The sequence below is a fragment of the Mustela erminea genome, chromosome 4, assembly GCF_009829155.1.
Source record: "Mustela erminea isolate mMusErm1 chromosome 4, mMusErm1.Pri, whole genome shotgun sequence".
Lineage (NCBI taxonomy): Eukaryota > Metazoa > Chordata > Mammalia > Carnivora > Mustelidae > Mustela > Mustela erminea.
The window spans coordinates 14,285,074-14,299,309 of record NC_045617.1 but is presented as its reverse complement, the minus strand read 5'-3'; the positions used below and the strand labels follow the sequence as shown (position 1 = coordinate 14,299,309).

At 40.3% G+C, this 14,236-nt stretch overlaps 1 protein-coding gene across 16 annotated transcripts in view; it reads right to left on the bottom strand.

The window, feature by feature from the left end:
* Positions 1-14,236, bottom strand: part of SYNE1 (spectrin repeat containing nuclear envelope protein 1) — a 462,745-nt gene that overhangs the window by 283,241 nt on the left and 165,268 nt on the right. For all 16 annotated transcript variants that reach the window (XM_032338689.1, XM_032338697.1, XM_032338702.1 and 13 more), the window contains 9 exons: positions 13,894-14,052; positions 13,429-13,593; positions 11,671-11,805; positions 9,178-9,336; positions 8,766-8,974; positions 7,817-7,925; positions 6,082-6,246; positions 2,799-2,966; positions 536-706 (listed from right to left, as the gene is read on the bottom strand). In XM_032338689.1, coding sequence (XP_032194580.1) covers positions 536-706; positions 2,799-2,966; positions 6,082-6,246; positions 7,817-7,925; positions 8,766-8,974; positions 9,178-9,336; positions 11,671-11,805; positions 13,429-13,593; positions 13,894-14,052 — 1,440 coding nt within the window. The remainder of the gene's footprint in view (positions 1-535; positions 707-2,798; positions 2,967-6,081; positions 6,247-7,816; positions 7,926-8,765; positions 8,975-9,177; positions 9,337-11,670; positions 11,806-13,428; positions 13,594-13,893; positions 14,053-14,236) is intronic.

The window sequence follows — 14,236 nt, the reverse complement described above, 5'->3', positions numbered from 1 at the left end:
AACATGTGGGGGGGCCTGGGTGGCTCGGTGGGTTAAAGCCCCTGTCTTCAGTTCGGGTCATGATCCCAGGGTCCTGGGATGGAGCCCTGCATCGGGCTCTCTGCTCAGCAGGGAGCCTGCTTCCTCCTCTCTCTGCCTACTTGTGATCTCTGTCTGTCAAATAAATAAATAAAATCTTAAAATAAATAAATAAATAAACATGTGACTGTTTGGACCGCCCAGAAGAGTGAAACGGTCCAGTGTTAATTCCCGGACTCCGACAAGTGAGCATTAACATTCTGGCTTTATCACTGATCGCTGCTCTGTGACTTAGGGTAAAGTCCTCAAACTGTTTCTGTTTAAGCTTCCACTCTGGCAAAATGCGCTAATTATAGCGCCTCTCTGCTAAGCTTGACGAGATGATTAAAAGAGAGAATTCGTGTCAATACTTAGCACAGTGCTGGAGCGTCAGAGGCGGGAACCAACGCCCGCTCCCATGAGGAGACGCCAGCTGTGACCTGGGGGTGAACAGGGCCCTGGACGTCCGGTCTCCCACCTGGATGCGGCGCTCCTGCTTCTCCCTGCTGTGCTCCATGTGGTCCAGGGTGCTCTCCAGCTTCCGAAGCTCCTCCCGGGCCTGGCCGGGCAGCCCGCCTTCTCCCCGCTGAGCCTGCGCTACCTGCTGCTGCACGTCTCTCTTCTTGGCAGAAATCTTCTTTGTCTTTTGCTGGAGAACAGGTGGATGAAAGTTCCTCTGTGAGCGACTAAGGATAGAAACACCTACAGTCTAATAGGGGTACAGAGAGGTACAACCTCGCGGCAGCGTGGGCCCCAACTGTCTTTTTTTTTTTTTTTAAGATTTTATTTATTTATTTGATGGACAGAGATCACAAGTAGGCAGAGAGGCAGGCAGAGAGAGAGGAGGAAGCAGGCTCCCTGCTGAGCAGAGAGCCCGATGTGGGGCTCGATCCCAGGACCCTGGGATCATGACCTGACCCGAAGGCAGAGGTTCAACCCACTGAGCCACCCAGGTGCCCTCCGACCCCCGCAACTGTCTTTTAACAGTTAATGTGAACAGGGGCGCCTGGGTGGCTCAGTCAGTTAAATGTCCACCTTCAGCTCAGGTCATGATCTCAGGGTCTTGGGATCAAGCCACCCTTCAGGCTTCAGGCTCAGTGGAGTCTGCTTGTCCCTCTTACTCTCCCTTTCCCCCCACCTCTGCTTATGCTATCTCTCTCTCTCTCTGTCTCTCTCTCTCAAGAAAATAAATAAAATCTTAAAAAAAAAAAAGTTAAATGTGAACAGTTAAAATGGCAATGGGGACTCTGTTAGTCAAAATGGGCATTATTTAAGAATATTTTGTGTTTTTAATGGTAAACAACATAATTTGATATTGGTGTTTTAACTGTGTGCAAATTTAGGCACTTAGCATTTTATGGAATATTCCAGAAGGAATCTGACAAAAGCGTTCATTTGACATGATTCTCCTTAAAGAACTACTTCTGCCTAAAAACGTGAATTCCTAACTCTAATTTTTTTTTAAATCGTTTGTGCTGTAAAAATGCTGATACTAAGAGAATTTAATTCCTGGGTATAGTCAGACTGATAAACCTGCTGAGACACATGGGGAAAGTTATCTTTTAAAATAAACTTTTTATTGAGGTATAATGTACAAACAATGGTAGACAGATCTCAGGTGTATACATATGAATTTACATGAAGTAAGCATACATAAAACCAAGCACTGTTCCAAGAAATGTAAGAGTTTTAAAACATTCATGTAAATATCTGTAATTACATATTTCTTTGACTTAAATTGAACCCTAACACAACTTTTAAAATGACTGAGAACAATGTAATGCCAAGCATTAATTTTTTTGTACTCAGCCTTTTTATAATCATTAAATAAATCTGTAATGCCCAGAGGCTGCTGTTTTATACACGCTTTTTTTTTTTTTTAAAGATTTTTTATTCATCCATTTGACAGAGAGAGATCACAAGTAGGCAGAGAGGCAGGCAGAGAGAGAGAGAGGAGGAAGCAGGCTCCCCGCTGAGCAGAGAGCCCGATGCGGAACTCGATCCCAGGATACCGAGATTATGACCTGAGCTGAAGGCAGCGGCCCAACCCACTGAGCCACCCAGGCGCCCCTATACACGCTTTTAATGCCACTTCCATTTAATATATTATTATATACAAAATTAGCTAGCATTTTGCTATATATTACGTTAGCTAAGGTTTTGCCATTAAAATACTTGAGTCATACTTCTACTTACATTGAGTTTGGCAAGTAAGTTTGTTAAAATTGTTTATTATCAATACATGTACCAGAATTTCTTTACTCTCAGTTCTAATCCTTCATAAAAGCGTATTATCCTGAAAGGTTTCATACTTCATATAAGTTATCCTTCTCCCAACTGAGACGTATTCAAAGTTGTAAACTGAAGGGCAGGCTGTTAACATAACGGCAAAGAAGAGTGATCTCAAATATAGATCATTTTATCTCTACGCTTTCCTTCTCTGTTATGAAAAGGACAACTGAGCAAGTTTTATGAAGGTTTTCGTAGCTAAATTATTCCTTGAACTTTTTGATGTCATCAAATCACTCAGGCTGGGATTTTACCTGGCAGGCTCTTCTGAAATACCTAATATTTAACAGAGAACAAAGGTGCCAAGATTTTTTTTAACCATTCACATGGACTTCCCCCTGTTCCCCCCTTCCCTCTGTCCTTACTCTTGGACATACAGTTCTCGTCACCGCTCTGGCTCTGCCAGTGGCTAACGAGCTTTGCACGAGTGCCCCGGGGAACGGGCCTCCTACCTGGTGATGGAGAAGTAACTGCTGTGCTTCAAACAGGTTTTCCGTGTCCAGGATCTTCTCCGCCTGCTCCTGGACTTCTTTAGAGCCAGAAATTAAGTCTTCAAGGGAACTCTGCACTATTTCTTTGTACTGGACACAGTCCCCAAAGTTGCTTAACATCTTTTCAACCTGGATTTTCATGAAAAAATTACAACTCATATGATGCTCATGGAATCTTAAATATTCTAAGAACATGTGTAAAGTCCATCTCAGTAACTCGGAAATATATACATGGATCTCTTTTATTTTTTATACTTTTGAGGTTTATTTAGTTATTATTAACTGCATAGCCATTTGTGGGGATTGTAAGCCTCAAGGGATACAGCGCTCTGTGTCCACTCAATCTGACAGTCAAAGCAAGGTGATGGAAGTGGCTATGCTGTATACCTTATTTCCTGGATCCCTTTAATGACAGTCCCACAACTAAAATCTAATCATAAATTTAAAAAATAAAGTATAATAAAGCTGAGTCCCTCCTGTTTAAGTAAGGAGAAAAACTGTGGAGGGGAAAAAATGAGGAGAATGAAGAGTATCTGTTGAAAATGCACTTCCAATATTTTTACATAAAACACGATACAATGGCTCATTCTGTGGTTCTTTAGTAAATTCTTTTCCCTGAATTTTCTGTGGTTCTTTAGTAAATTCTTTTCCCTGAATTTTCTGTCTCATTTCTGCTTTCACTGTTTCAGGGTCACCAGCCTCTTTTGTATTCAAAGTCTATCGCTCTCCCTTTTCATTAAGATCGCCATTTTCACACTGCTTGCCCTTTGGGTTCCACGGAAGCCTTTTCATTTCTCCTACTCTTATCCCATCTTTTTCTCTGATCCTCTTCTCCTCTGAGTTTGTCCCCGGCGACGTGAGTGTGCTCTGCTCCCAACTAACAGCAAGGAGACACAATGAAAACCACAGACTCCACATCTCAGTAAATCACAGCTTTCATTGAAAGAAGTGACTCCTCCTGACATAAAGCCCGTCTAACCACGGCCTTTTCTTAGAATGGACAACAGCAAACACTTTGTGTTCAACACTCATTTAAATATTAAATGGATTATGATCAAAGTATGGACTGAAAATGTCAAATTCATCCCTTAATATAAATTCCCTACGTGAACAAAATGAATGTTTCCCTTCCTCTTTCTTTGGTTTTACTAATGATTGAGTAGCATACAAGGGTATGAGTATAAACTATGACCTTTAAGGTAGCTAGGGTTCAGGTTCTGAGCTCATGGTGGTGAGGTTCTAAGCTCAGCGTTACGTCGGCTTGAGACCCTCCCTCTCCTTCTGCCTCTGCCCTGTGATTGTGTGCTCTCTCTCTAAAAAAGAAAAAAGAAAAAAGAAAAAAAAATAGAGTGGATTTACTGAAAACAAAAATCTTATGTTCCTTATAAAGAGACGTACAAAAATAATATTCTTGGATATCTTATGTTACTGGTGCAACTGTAAATGTATAAATTCCTTGATTTTTCTTTCTGCTGCTTCCTTATTGTTGTATGTAAATGTATTCGATTTCTCTACCTCGATTTTGTATCCTGCGATGTTACTGAGTCACTATATTATACTCCTGAAACTAACGTTACACTGAATGTTGACTAACTCAAATTCAAATAAAAACTTTAAAAAACTATAAAACAAAACAAAACAAAAGGTAGATAGGTATGCTAAGAATTAATGTCTGTACTTTTTAGGGGCAGATTCTTGCTACAAGTCCCAGGGGCAGTGTCATAAACAGCCTTGGTAAAGTGTTAGGGAGACTAGTAATTTCTAATTTTTAAGGCTGACAAAGTGCTTTATGTGTGGGGAGGTGCAACAAAATATAAACTCATCTATCAATGTGACTAAAACTATTTGTTAAGTCTTGGATCAAAGCTCACCTGCATGCATATTTGCTCTTTTTTTTTTTTAAGATTTTATTTATTTATTTGACAAAGATCACAAGCAGGCAGAGAGGCAGGCAGAGAGAGAGGAGGAAGCAGGCTTCCCGCTGGAGCAGAGAGCCGGATGCGGGGCTCAATCCCGGGACCCTGGGATCATGACCTGAGCTGAAGGCAGAGGCTTTAACGCACTGAGCCACCCAGATGTCCCACGTATTTACTTTTTAAAGCTGCAATCCTTACTTTTCTCCTTACCTTCTTGATCAAAGAAAGAGTAGAGAAGAATAATGTCAGAATTTTACTGAAAGGATGGTAGCGGCTACGCTTCCCGGACTAGTGCTGTGAAAGACGGGTATGGAAGGACTGAGGTAACTCACATCCCCAAATCTGATTAATCCTACCACTATTTTCATTTTGTCAAGAACTGTTAAGAAAAAATGATATATCATATCAAAATTCACAAATAAAACTAAAATCACGTGCACTTTAGAGTATTTTGGGCTTATGTAAATTCACCGCTAGGGTCGTAAGCAGATCTACATGCATTCAAAATATAAAAGGTTAATTGACCAAATTATGTTAGATTAGGGAATTCTCCAGAGAATTCCAAATCTTCAGAATCAGGGAACTTTAAGTCACCTAGATGATCATTTTGCCATGCAAGTTCATAAATGACTTCAAGAAATAATGGTAGCTGTCTCTTCAACTTTCCATTCTTAGTTATCTTCCCATGCACAGACTCATTAGACATGCATGACAACCTGGTCGGTAAAAATGTTCTCGCCGAGGGTAGAAGGGACCTACTAGAAATGAAGTAAATAGGTTTGTCTATTTTAATTCATATAGGAATATAAACACTGAAATGTTTATCAAGAAGTTTAAAATGGATAAGTCTTGCATAAAATAGATTTTACTGGTCTGTGAACATTGAATATTTTATTATTACCAGAGTTTTTTTTAACTTTACCAGAGTTAAACTGTATTTTATTTTTATATCAGAGTTATTTACTTTATTATTATCAGAGTTAAACTATAACTCTGGGTTCATCTGACTCCTAAGTCTAGGTTCTTAACCTCCAAAATATACCTTCAACTGATCATGAAACAATGTTTTTAGTAAGAGTAAAAAGTGTATATCTGGTAAGTTTCATACTTTAAATACAGGTTGTTACTCTGAACTAACATATCCGATAATGGCACACACCACAGTTCAAATATCTTCCCCACCAATCTTCATATGAATAAGTATCTTAACTGTTGTGTTTGAACTATACTTCCTTCATATAATTACAGTGTAATCCCAACCCAAAGCAAAGAACCCTCCAGATTCTTCACTCAAAACTATCTAGTTAGAGTGTGAGCAAATGATCTACCTCTGACAACAAAGCTGCAAGAGCCTTGAAAGAACCAGATAATTTTGCCAGCTCGTCTCCTTGCTTTTGGGCTTCATTCTCAGAAGAAACTTCAATTAAAATTTTAAGCCTGGATTTCAGCCAGTTGAGAGTCTCGCCCTTTGTGGTAACGCCATTCCTGATCTCCTGGAATGAACAGAATACACTGTGAATCCAGAATGGACACAGACCGAGAAAGTGGAGACAGTGGAGCCAAGAGAGCCCTTCACTCACCAGTAATGCCTGCTTATTTTGCTTTTTGTTCACATCTTTAACAAAAGTTCACAAGTGCTAGAAAGAAAATATTTCCCCAATGCCAATACCTAATATGTAAAATCAATACTCTGTATCGAAAAAGTTAACTAGATGGTTAGTTCATAATTAGATGGTTAGATATTTACAGATATTCCCTTTGAGCACAAATAAAGATGCCTCTAAAAGTACTGTAGAAGAAAATGAGATACCAAAATTGGGAACTATAACACATATTATTTTCTGTTAGTTGGTAGGAACATTGTATTTTTAGAAAAAAAAAAAAAGGTTGAAAGAATCCCTTTTTTAGAGAGCAGATTTCTTTTTATTGGAAGAGTTTAGTTGTTGAATACTATTATGGATGCCCTAAAAATTGAACTTAACTTCATGAACTTATATTTTCTGCCTCGCTTTTGTTAGCTTGGAAGTCAATAACCCACTTAGTACGATGTGCAAAAAGGAGCACAGCTCCAATCTGGGAAGGGAAGGCATATTGACCAGGACAATGCTGGAAAGATTCTGGGGCCTCAGCCCTTGTGAGGTCTGGGAACCGTGGGAATGCTGACTGGGACAACGTCTTCCTCCTACACAGCTCTGGGAAGCATGAGGAAACCATGCAAGTTGCTACAGAAGACCATACAGGGTAAATTCACACCCACAGAAAATGACCGCTTCCAGAACCAAGTGGTCTCTTCATTTGAAGCTGTGCATTTTTTTTTTAATATAACTGCAACCAATAGCCAATAATAGTATCCTACTATAGGTATAATATGATATTACTGAGCATCTCTAGTATTTAATGGTATTATAAATTTAAGAGAATAACATGAAACTCAGAGGATAGGAATAAAAAGGAAATATGTCCTCATTAACAGCAGCTATGTGACTTACAAGTGTTCAAAATGCTGAAAGATAAGGATTTTCACCATGGCGTGTGTCTACAAAACAGAGCAGAGCCACGCTAAGAATGAGAGGGTTGCTGTATGTCATTCACAGAACGTGAACTGGGTTCGGGCTTAGGGTTCTGTCACCTGACTCGGTTTATGAGGCTGTGCCCATGCTTAAAGAGCTGATCAATCCAGACTAACTGTGACATAGAAATGAAACTTAGAAACTTCGCCCAATTCTGTGATCTGTGGCTGAAAATGTATAAAAACCTCCAGTGTTCTTGTTTTCCATAACAATTCTTAAATCTCTGCTGTGTTATACGCCCATGCATGCAATTTTCTTCTCAGGATTTTCCATTAGCTAAAGACATATGAGAGGTACAACTAAGCAGGACTAAATCTCAAAGCTAAGAATGATTCAATGGGGGAGTCCCCTGTTCTTCTCCACAGTAACATGAGGATTCTTAGGATTGTTTTTTCAGCAATTTAATTTTTTTACAAATAGAAAACAATACATCAGTTAGTCAGACTGTCTACCATTAATTTTTTTATTATGAAAAATATGGCCCAGAACTAACCTCTACAGCACGTTTAACCTCTCCGTGGTTGGCAGTATCGAAGGGTTTACTCTTAAACGCTTTCAACTGTGTCTCCTTTGCAGATATCCAAGATGAGAACTCGGAAATTCTGAAATATCAAAAGTATTCTCTAATTAAAGGGAGACAATATCTCAGTGGATAAAATACATTTTCTATTTGGAATTTATTCATGGAAATATAACAATCAACTGATTAGCAAGTCAATGAACACATTTTCTGGAAACTGCCCCTTTGGCATGAAGCTCAGGGCAGGGGTGGCTCTCCTGAGCAGTTACTTGGAGGAAAGCGAAAGCAAAGCAGATGGAGTTCAGCTAAGGAAAAAGGTATGTTCCCGGGGCCTGAGCACCTGGGAGTGTGGAAGGCACCACCTGGGGTCTGGCCTCATCCATCTCCCCCAGACTGAGACAGAACCCAGAGGCAGAAGTTGCCCTCTGGGGATATGAGGATATCCAGGAGGAAGGAACTGCCAAACGTGCTTCAGAGAGATAATATCTGGGCCCCTTGGAAATAAAGGTTGTTTTTTTTTTTTTTTTAAAAAGATTTTATTTATTTATTTGACACAGAGAGAGAGATCACAAGTAGGCAGAGAGGCAGGCAGAGAGAGAGGAGGAGCACGCTCCCTACTGAGCAGAGAGCCCAATGTGGGGCTCGATCCCAGGACCGTGAGATCATGACCTGAGCCGAAGGCAGAGGTTTAACCCACTGAGCCACCCAGGCGCCCGAAATAAAGGGTTTGACCCTGTTTCTGACTGAAACCCATTCTTTTTTTTTATTAAATGAAGCATTTTTATGTAAGAGCACGGGCAAGGTCACACAATCTGATTTTCTTTATTGCTTTGGAGGAAACACATGTCACTTCTTGTTGGGCGATGATCTCTGAATTCACAAGTATTAGGACAGACCATGTCCATCTCTGTTCCCCAACTACCTGCTAGAGTAGTCCTTCCACTTGTCTGGGTCTTCCACGAGCTTCATGTAGGTGGCATCGATGGCAGCTCTGAGCTCTCTCAGAGTAGCATGACAGGTTTCCGGTGTGTTCCTTACCGGGTCCCGGACTGGGAGTTTCAGACACAGTTCTTCAATAAGCTGTAGCCTTTTCTCACAAAGATGATGAGGACCTTTGTCACTGAAGAAAATCTAATGAGCAAAAACCGTTGATAAACTGCCTGTGAGAATCCACACAATACTTCCATATTTTCATAGACGATTCCCCTTTAGTCTACTAGTATACAGTAATTAAGCTATTACGTGTTTTCAGACCGAAACCAAAGTATCAGGTATAAATCTTTTAAGTAACAAGGTGACTTTTCATGCCTGCACTTGGGGTGTGTCAGACGTACCCTGTGTTCTTTAATGATATTTTCACTGCCTTCCTGGGCCACCAGCTTGATCTCCCGATCCAGCTCAGTTCTGCATTCTTCTACAGAAGCTAAGAACCTATTCTTCTCCACACCAATCTTCAGATGAAGCAAGTGATATGGGGCTTCTCCTTGAAGATCCTGCATTCCATAGGAAGATTAAAAAAATATGATGCCATTCCAATCATACACATTTTCAACTGGAGTGACAAAAGTCCAAGAATATTCCCTTTGGGGCCAATGTGATTTAATCACTATCGACTGCACCTGGCTGCTGTGATTTGTACTTTTCCAAAGACTGGGACCACAATGAATTCTCTCAACCTGCACGGTCGGATTTTTCACAATAATTATTCTTTTTAATTTTTACCATAGCCCCACACAGTATTACTATTTCTACTTTATACGTTAGACCATTGAGGCTCAGGGGTAAGTGGAAAAGCTAGATTTGAATCTATATGTAAACCATGCACTGATTCCACATACCCTCTCCCTGGCATATGTCCTTTTTAATTTTGTCAACGACCTTGTGAGGTAGGAAGAACATAGGTATACTCACTACACAAAGGGCAAAGAGAAAACTTTACTAGTAAAGAAGCCAGGATCAAACAGGCCACACATTTGACCACCTGCCTTGTCCTTCTTCCTTAGAGCATTCCTTGAGAAAATAAGCCAGCCTCATCAAACATGAAATGTTTTATGTTCTTTTTTGATATAAGCATAAACTACATCATTATCTACATTAACTACAGCTTTCCATTAGAGTCTCCATTCCACAATATATTTATGATATGTTAGGCTTTAAAGACATCTCAAAAAGCTTGGGTTTCTTTAAGAATCTTTTTTTAATTTTCAAATTTAGCATGTAAACAAAATATGTCCTTAACTGTGTTTTTTCTGTGCTTGGAGTTGATTTTTTAGCCTATGTTACTGAGATGAAAAAAAAAAAAAAATCAAGAACTGATGGAGAATATTTTAGCTGCCTATCTTCCAGACCCTGTGAGCACTTCACGTAATGCACATGAAGTTCGTCACTTGCTATTCCCTTGTGATAGCACTCATTAATCTGCTGCTAGGGCAGGCTTCCTCCAGCCTAGCTAGAAGACGACAGCCTTGGGTGGGTCTCCATTACACTGCAGCTCTCCCCTGGCATGCAGCTTCTAGAGTCAGCTTCCTTGTGACAAGCTCAATGTGGGGCACTCAGGTTAGACAAGTCAAGTGAACCCCTACATCCCCCACTTGCACATGTACCCCAATGTTTACAGCGACACTGTCCACAGTAGCCAAACTGTGGAAGGACCCAAGATGCCCTTCAACGGATGAATGGATAAAGAAGATATGGTCCAGATACACAAGAGAATATTATTCGGCCATCAGAAACAGTGAATACCCATTGTTTGTATCAACATGGATGGAACTGAAGGGGATTATGTTAAGTGAAGTAAGTTAAACAGAGAAAGACAATTATCATATGGTTTCACTCATAATGAAACATAAGCAATAGCACAGAGGACCACAGGGGAAGGGAGGGAAATCCAAAGAGAAATCAGAGAGGGAGATGAACCATGAGAAACTAGAGAACCCAAGAAACAATCTGGAAGAAGGGTGTGGGGAGGAGGTAACAGAGTGATGGGTACTGAGGAGGGCACGTGCTATGATGAGCACTGGGTGTTATACTTAACTAATGAATCACTGAACACTGCAACAAGGACTAATTATGTGCTATACAGTGGCTAACTGGCCGAAATAAATAAATAAATAAATAAATGAATAAAATCCTAGCTCACAACTAGTTACGTGATTCATTCCTTTTTACTCTCCAAGTGGGGCCACTTCTCTCGTCCAAAGCTTTCTTAAGTATTACCTATATTTGCGGGGGCTTATTATGCATTATACTTTCATTATCTGCAACTAATTATTTCCTGCTGGAGATAATTAACTCCTACTGGAGATAATTAACTCTAAGCTCTTTGGAGAAATTGATTGTGCTTTTGTGTTTGTCACTGAGCCCTTAAACAATAAATGTTCATATTTATATTTTTTAGATCATAATAATCTAAACCAGATGGTAAAATCCTTAAAAACAACAAAATGTTAGTATACCTTAGTATACTACATACTTAGTATATAAAATGTTAGTATACCTTAGTTACTTAGATGAGAAGGGTTCACCAAATGTTACCGAGTAAGTAAAATGCCCTTGTCATTCTTATCCCCAAAAATACTCAGGAAAAGAGAGCACTACTGAGTAATATGAGAAAATCAATGCTATTAACAAATAAGAAAAACAAAATCCTGTCACGTTTTTTTCATTGTTTTATTCAAGTTCAGTTTTTTTTTCAATGGGAGAAGTAGCTGTGGTGGTTTTCCATGAATTTCCACATTTCTCTTACAATTGAACCTTAACACGCTCAGGCTCTCTCTCATCACACGTGACACCTACCTATGCGTGTGTCCCATTATGTCCTGACTCACCTTCCACTGTTTATGGAGCTTTCGAACGGCTTCCTGCAGACCCTGCTGCTCCTGCTCAGGGAGAATGTCGGTGAGTTCGTCGCAAGCTTTCAGGAAAGCATTGAGCACTCTCTGATCCAGCTGACTGAAAAACTCCTGGCTCGGAGAGGAGGAAGTGGGTAAGAGTGTCGGGCAGAATAAAAGGCAGCATCAGACACTACCCAGTTAAGCAATCGTGCCTCTACACAAGCCCCTCAGCCAGCTGATGCCCTCTTCAAACCTTCCTGGCAACTACTCTTCTTTTTTTTTTCAGGAATGAACTATAATTATCTATAGTTATGAGTCAGAAGCCACCACATCAGAAATTCAACTAGTGCTTTTCATTTTTTTTAGAAAAAAAAAAAAAATCTTTGCAGTTTTCAAATTTGGTAGACTACTCTGGAAGGCCAAGGGGTCTAAAACCTTGATTCCATAGGAATAGAGTTTTCATTTCCTCTTTGGTAAAGTCAGAAGAGCAGAGTAGAAGCAGCATTTAGCCTCACAATTCCTCATACCCTAATTTAATGTGTTTCAGGCCCTGCTGATTCATTATGAGCCATTTCTACATTCAAACAAGTACAACATGACCCCACATGCTATGGACAGAACTGTGGGCTCCCCCCCACTAACTGCCCAAATTTCTATATTGAATCCATAGCCTGCCGATGTGATGATATTTGGAGACGAAGCCGCTGGGGTAATCAGGTTAGATGAGGTCATGAGGGTAGGACCCTTATGATGGAATCAGTGCCCTTATAACAAGTGACATCAAAGGTCTTGTTCCCTATGTATCTCTGCCTTATGAGAACACAGCAAGAAAGTGACTACCCACAATCCAGGAAGAGAGTCCTTGCCAAACCCAACCATGCGAGTACTCTGATCTCAGACCTACAGTCTCCAGGACTGTGAGAAAATAAATGCCTGTTGCTTAAGCCACCTAATCTGTGTATATTTTAATTGCAGATCAAAAAGACCCATACAGCACATGTGTACCTATGTGCATGACCAAGTATCAGTGAAGGAGATGCTGAGTGGCCAGAGACATCAACCCGAACTTCAGCCAGCTACGGCACTAATACATTGCGGTCATCATATGACAGCGTGGTTTATACCAGTACCCACTGGAATTTCAAGAAACGGAGCTCAAAATACATGATCTCAGAGGGCCCCTAATCTCTACAGAGCATTTAAGAGATTGCTAACATTTTCAGTACCCATATGTTTGAAACGAGTATGATTAACAGGAAGATGACTTCACAACAGGACAAGTTGTGGATCAGCTACCAAGCTTCAAGGGATGTGGTACTCACACTTTGATACGGCGGATTCATGAAATGAGCACAAAGACTTAGCCATCCACCTAAAATGATCTCTTAAAGGGAATATGTTGGTTATACAAGAATTTCTCAGCTAAATAATTCAGGAGAGCCTCATTATACATCCAGTAACTCTCTACCACTTCAGGGGCTTTGGAATGTCCAATTATAAGGCAGCTCATCAATTGCTCTTAAAGGTTGTTTTGTTGTTGTTGTTTTTGCTGCTGCCATGTTTTGGGTTCTAATAATCTAAAATGTCTCAGCCTTCCTAACTCACCTCTGCTTCCCCGCTGCCTCAAAAACTTAAGACTAGAACAGAGTTTTTGTTATGTTTTGTTTTGTTTGTTTGTTTGTTTTTAATTTCTCACTCAAGACCACTTGTAATGTGTCCTCAGGTCAAGTGCCCCAGGAGGGACAAACTCACGGTGTGTCTCTTCAGGAGGTCCTCCGGGTTTCCCTTTTCCTCCAGACCCTCCTGTGCCATCCGCAGCACCTTCTCCAGCTCTGCTCGAGACTCCTCGAATTTCTTCATCAAGCGACTATTGGTTTCCACATGTTTCTTCCAGTCTCCAATTTTCTTCACCATATTCTTGATTTAAGAAATAATGCCAATGTGATGCTGCTTTCTCGTTACTGAAAGCATCATTTTGTTAAAGAGTACTGTTTCTTTTAAAATAAACAACAACACTTGGAAGGAATACATTTCATTATTATGAGAGTAATCAACTTCTTTTGACATTATGAATATCAGCAAAAGAAGAAGTAAATGATTGCTTCCAAACTTCAGGAGGAGAGGCATTTAGCAAGAGGGAAAGCATGAAACATGAGGACGACATATCGTCTTTGTATTTTCCCTGGCTCAGGTCTCCGTAGCAGGGAGCAAGCTTACCTGGAAAGCACCATGGGCATCGGCAATCTGTCTGTGCAGCTTTGTCTGATCAAAATGCTTTAGCACACTGCTCAAGGTCACGAATTTTTGAACATTTTGACTGCCTTTCTCAATTTGTGTCATGGTTTTCTTACAGCTTTCTTGACAAGCTGACAGCTCCTACAGGGACACGAAGCCCATAACAATAGTATAAAAGGGTGAGAAAGAGGAGGAAAGAGAACCATTACAAAACACGAAGAACAACACTATAGAGCTTTTAGGCATTTAGTCAGCTGTAAGTAAAACCAAAAGTACAGGGAAGTGTTTCTTTTCATTGAGAAGATCTGAATTTTAAGAAATCACT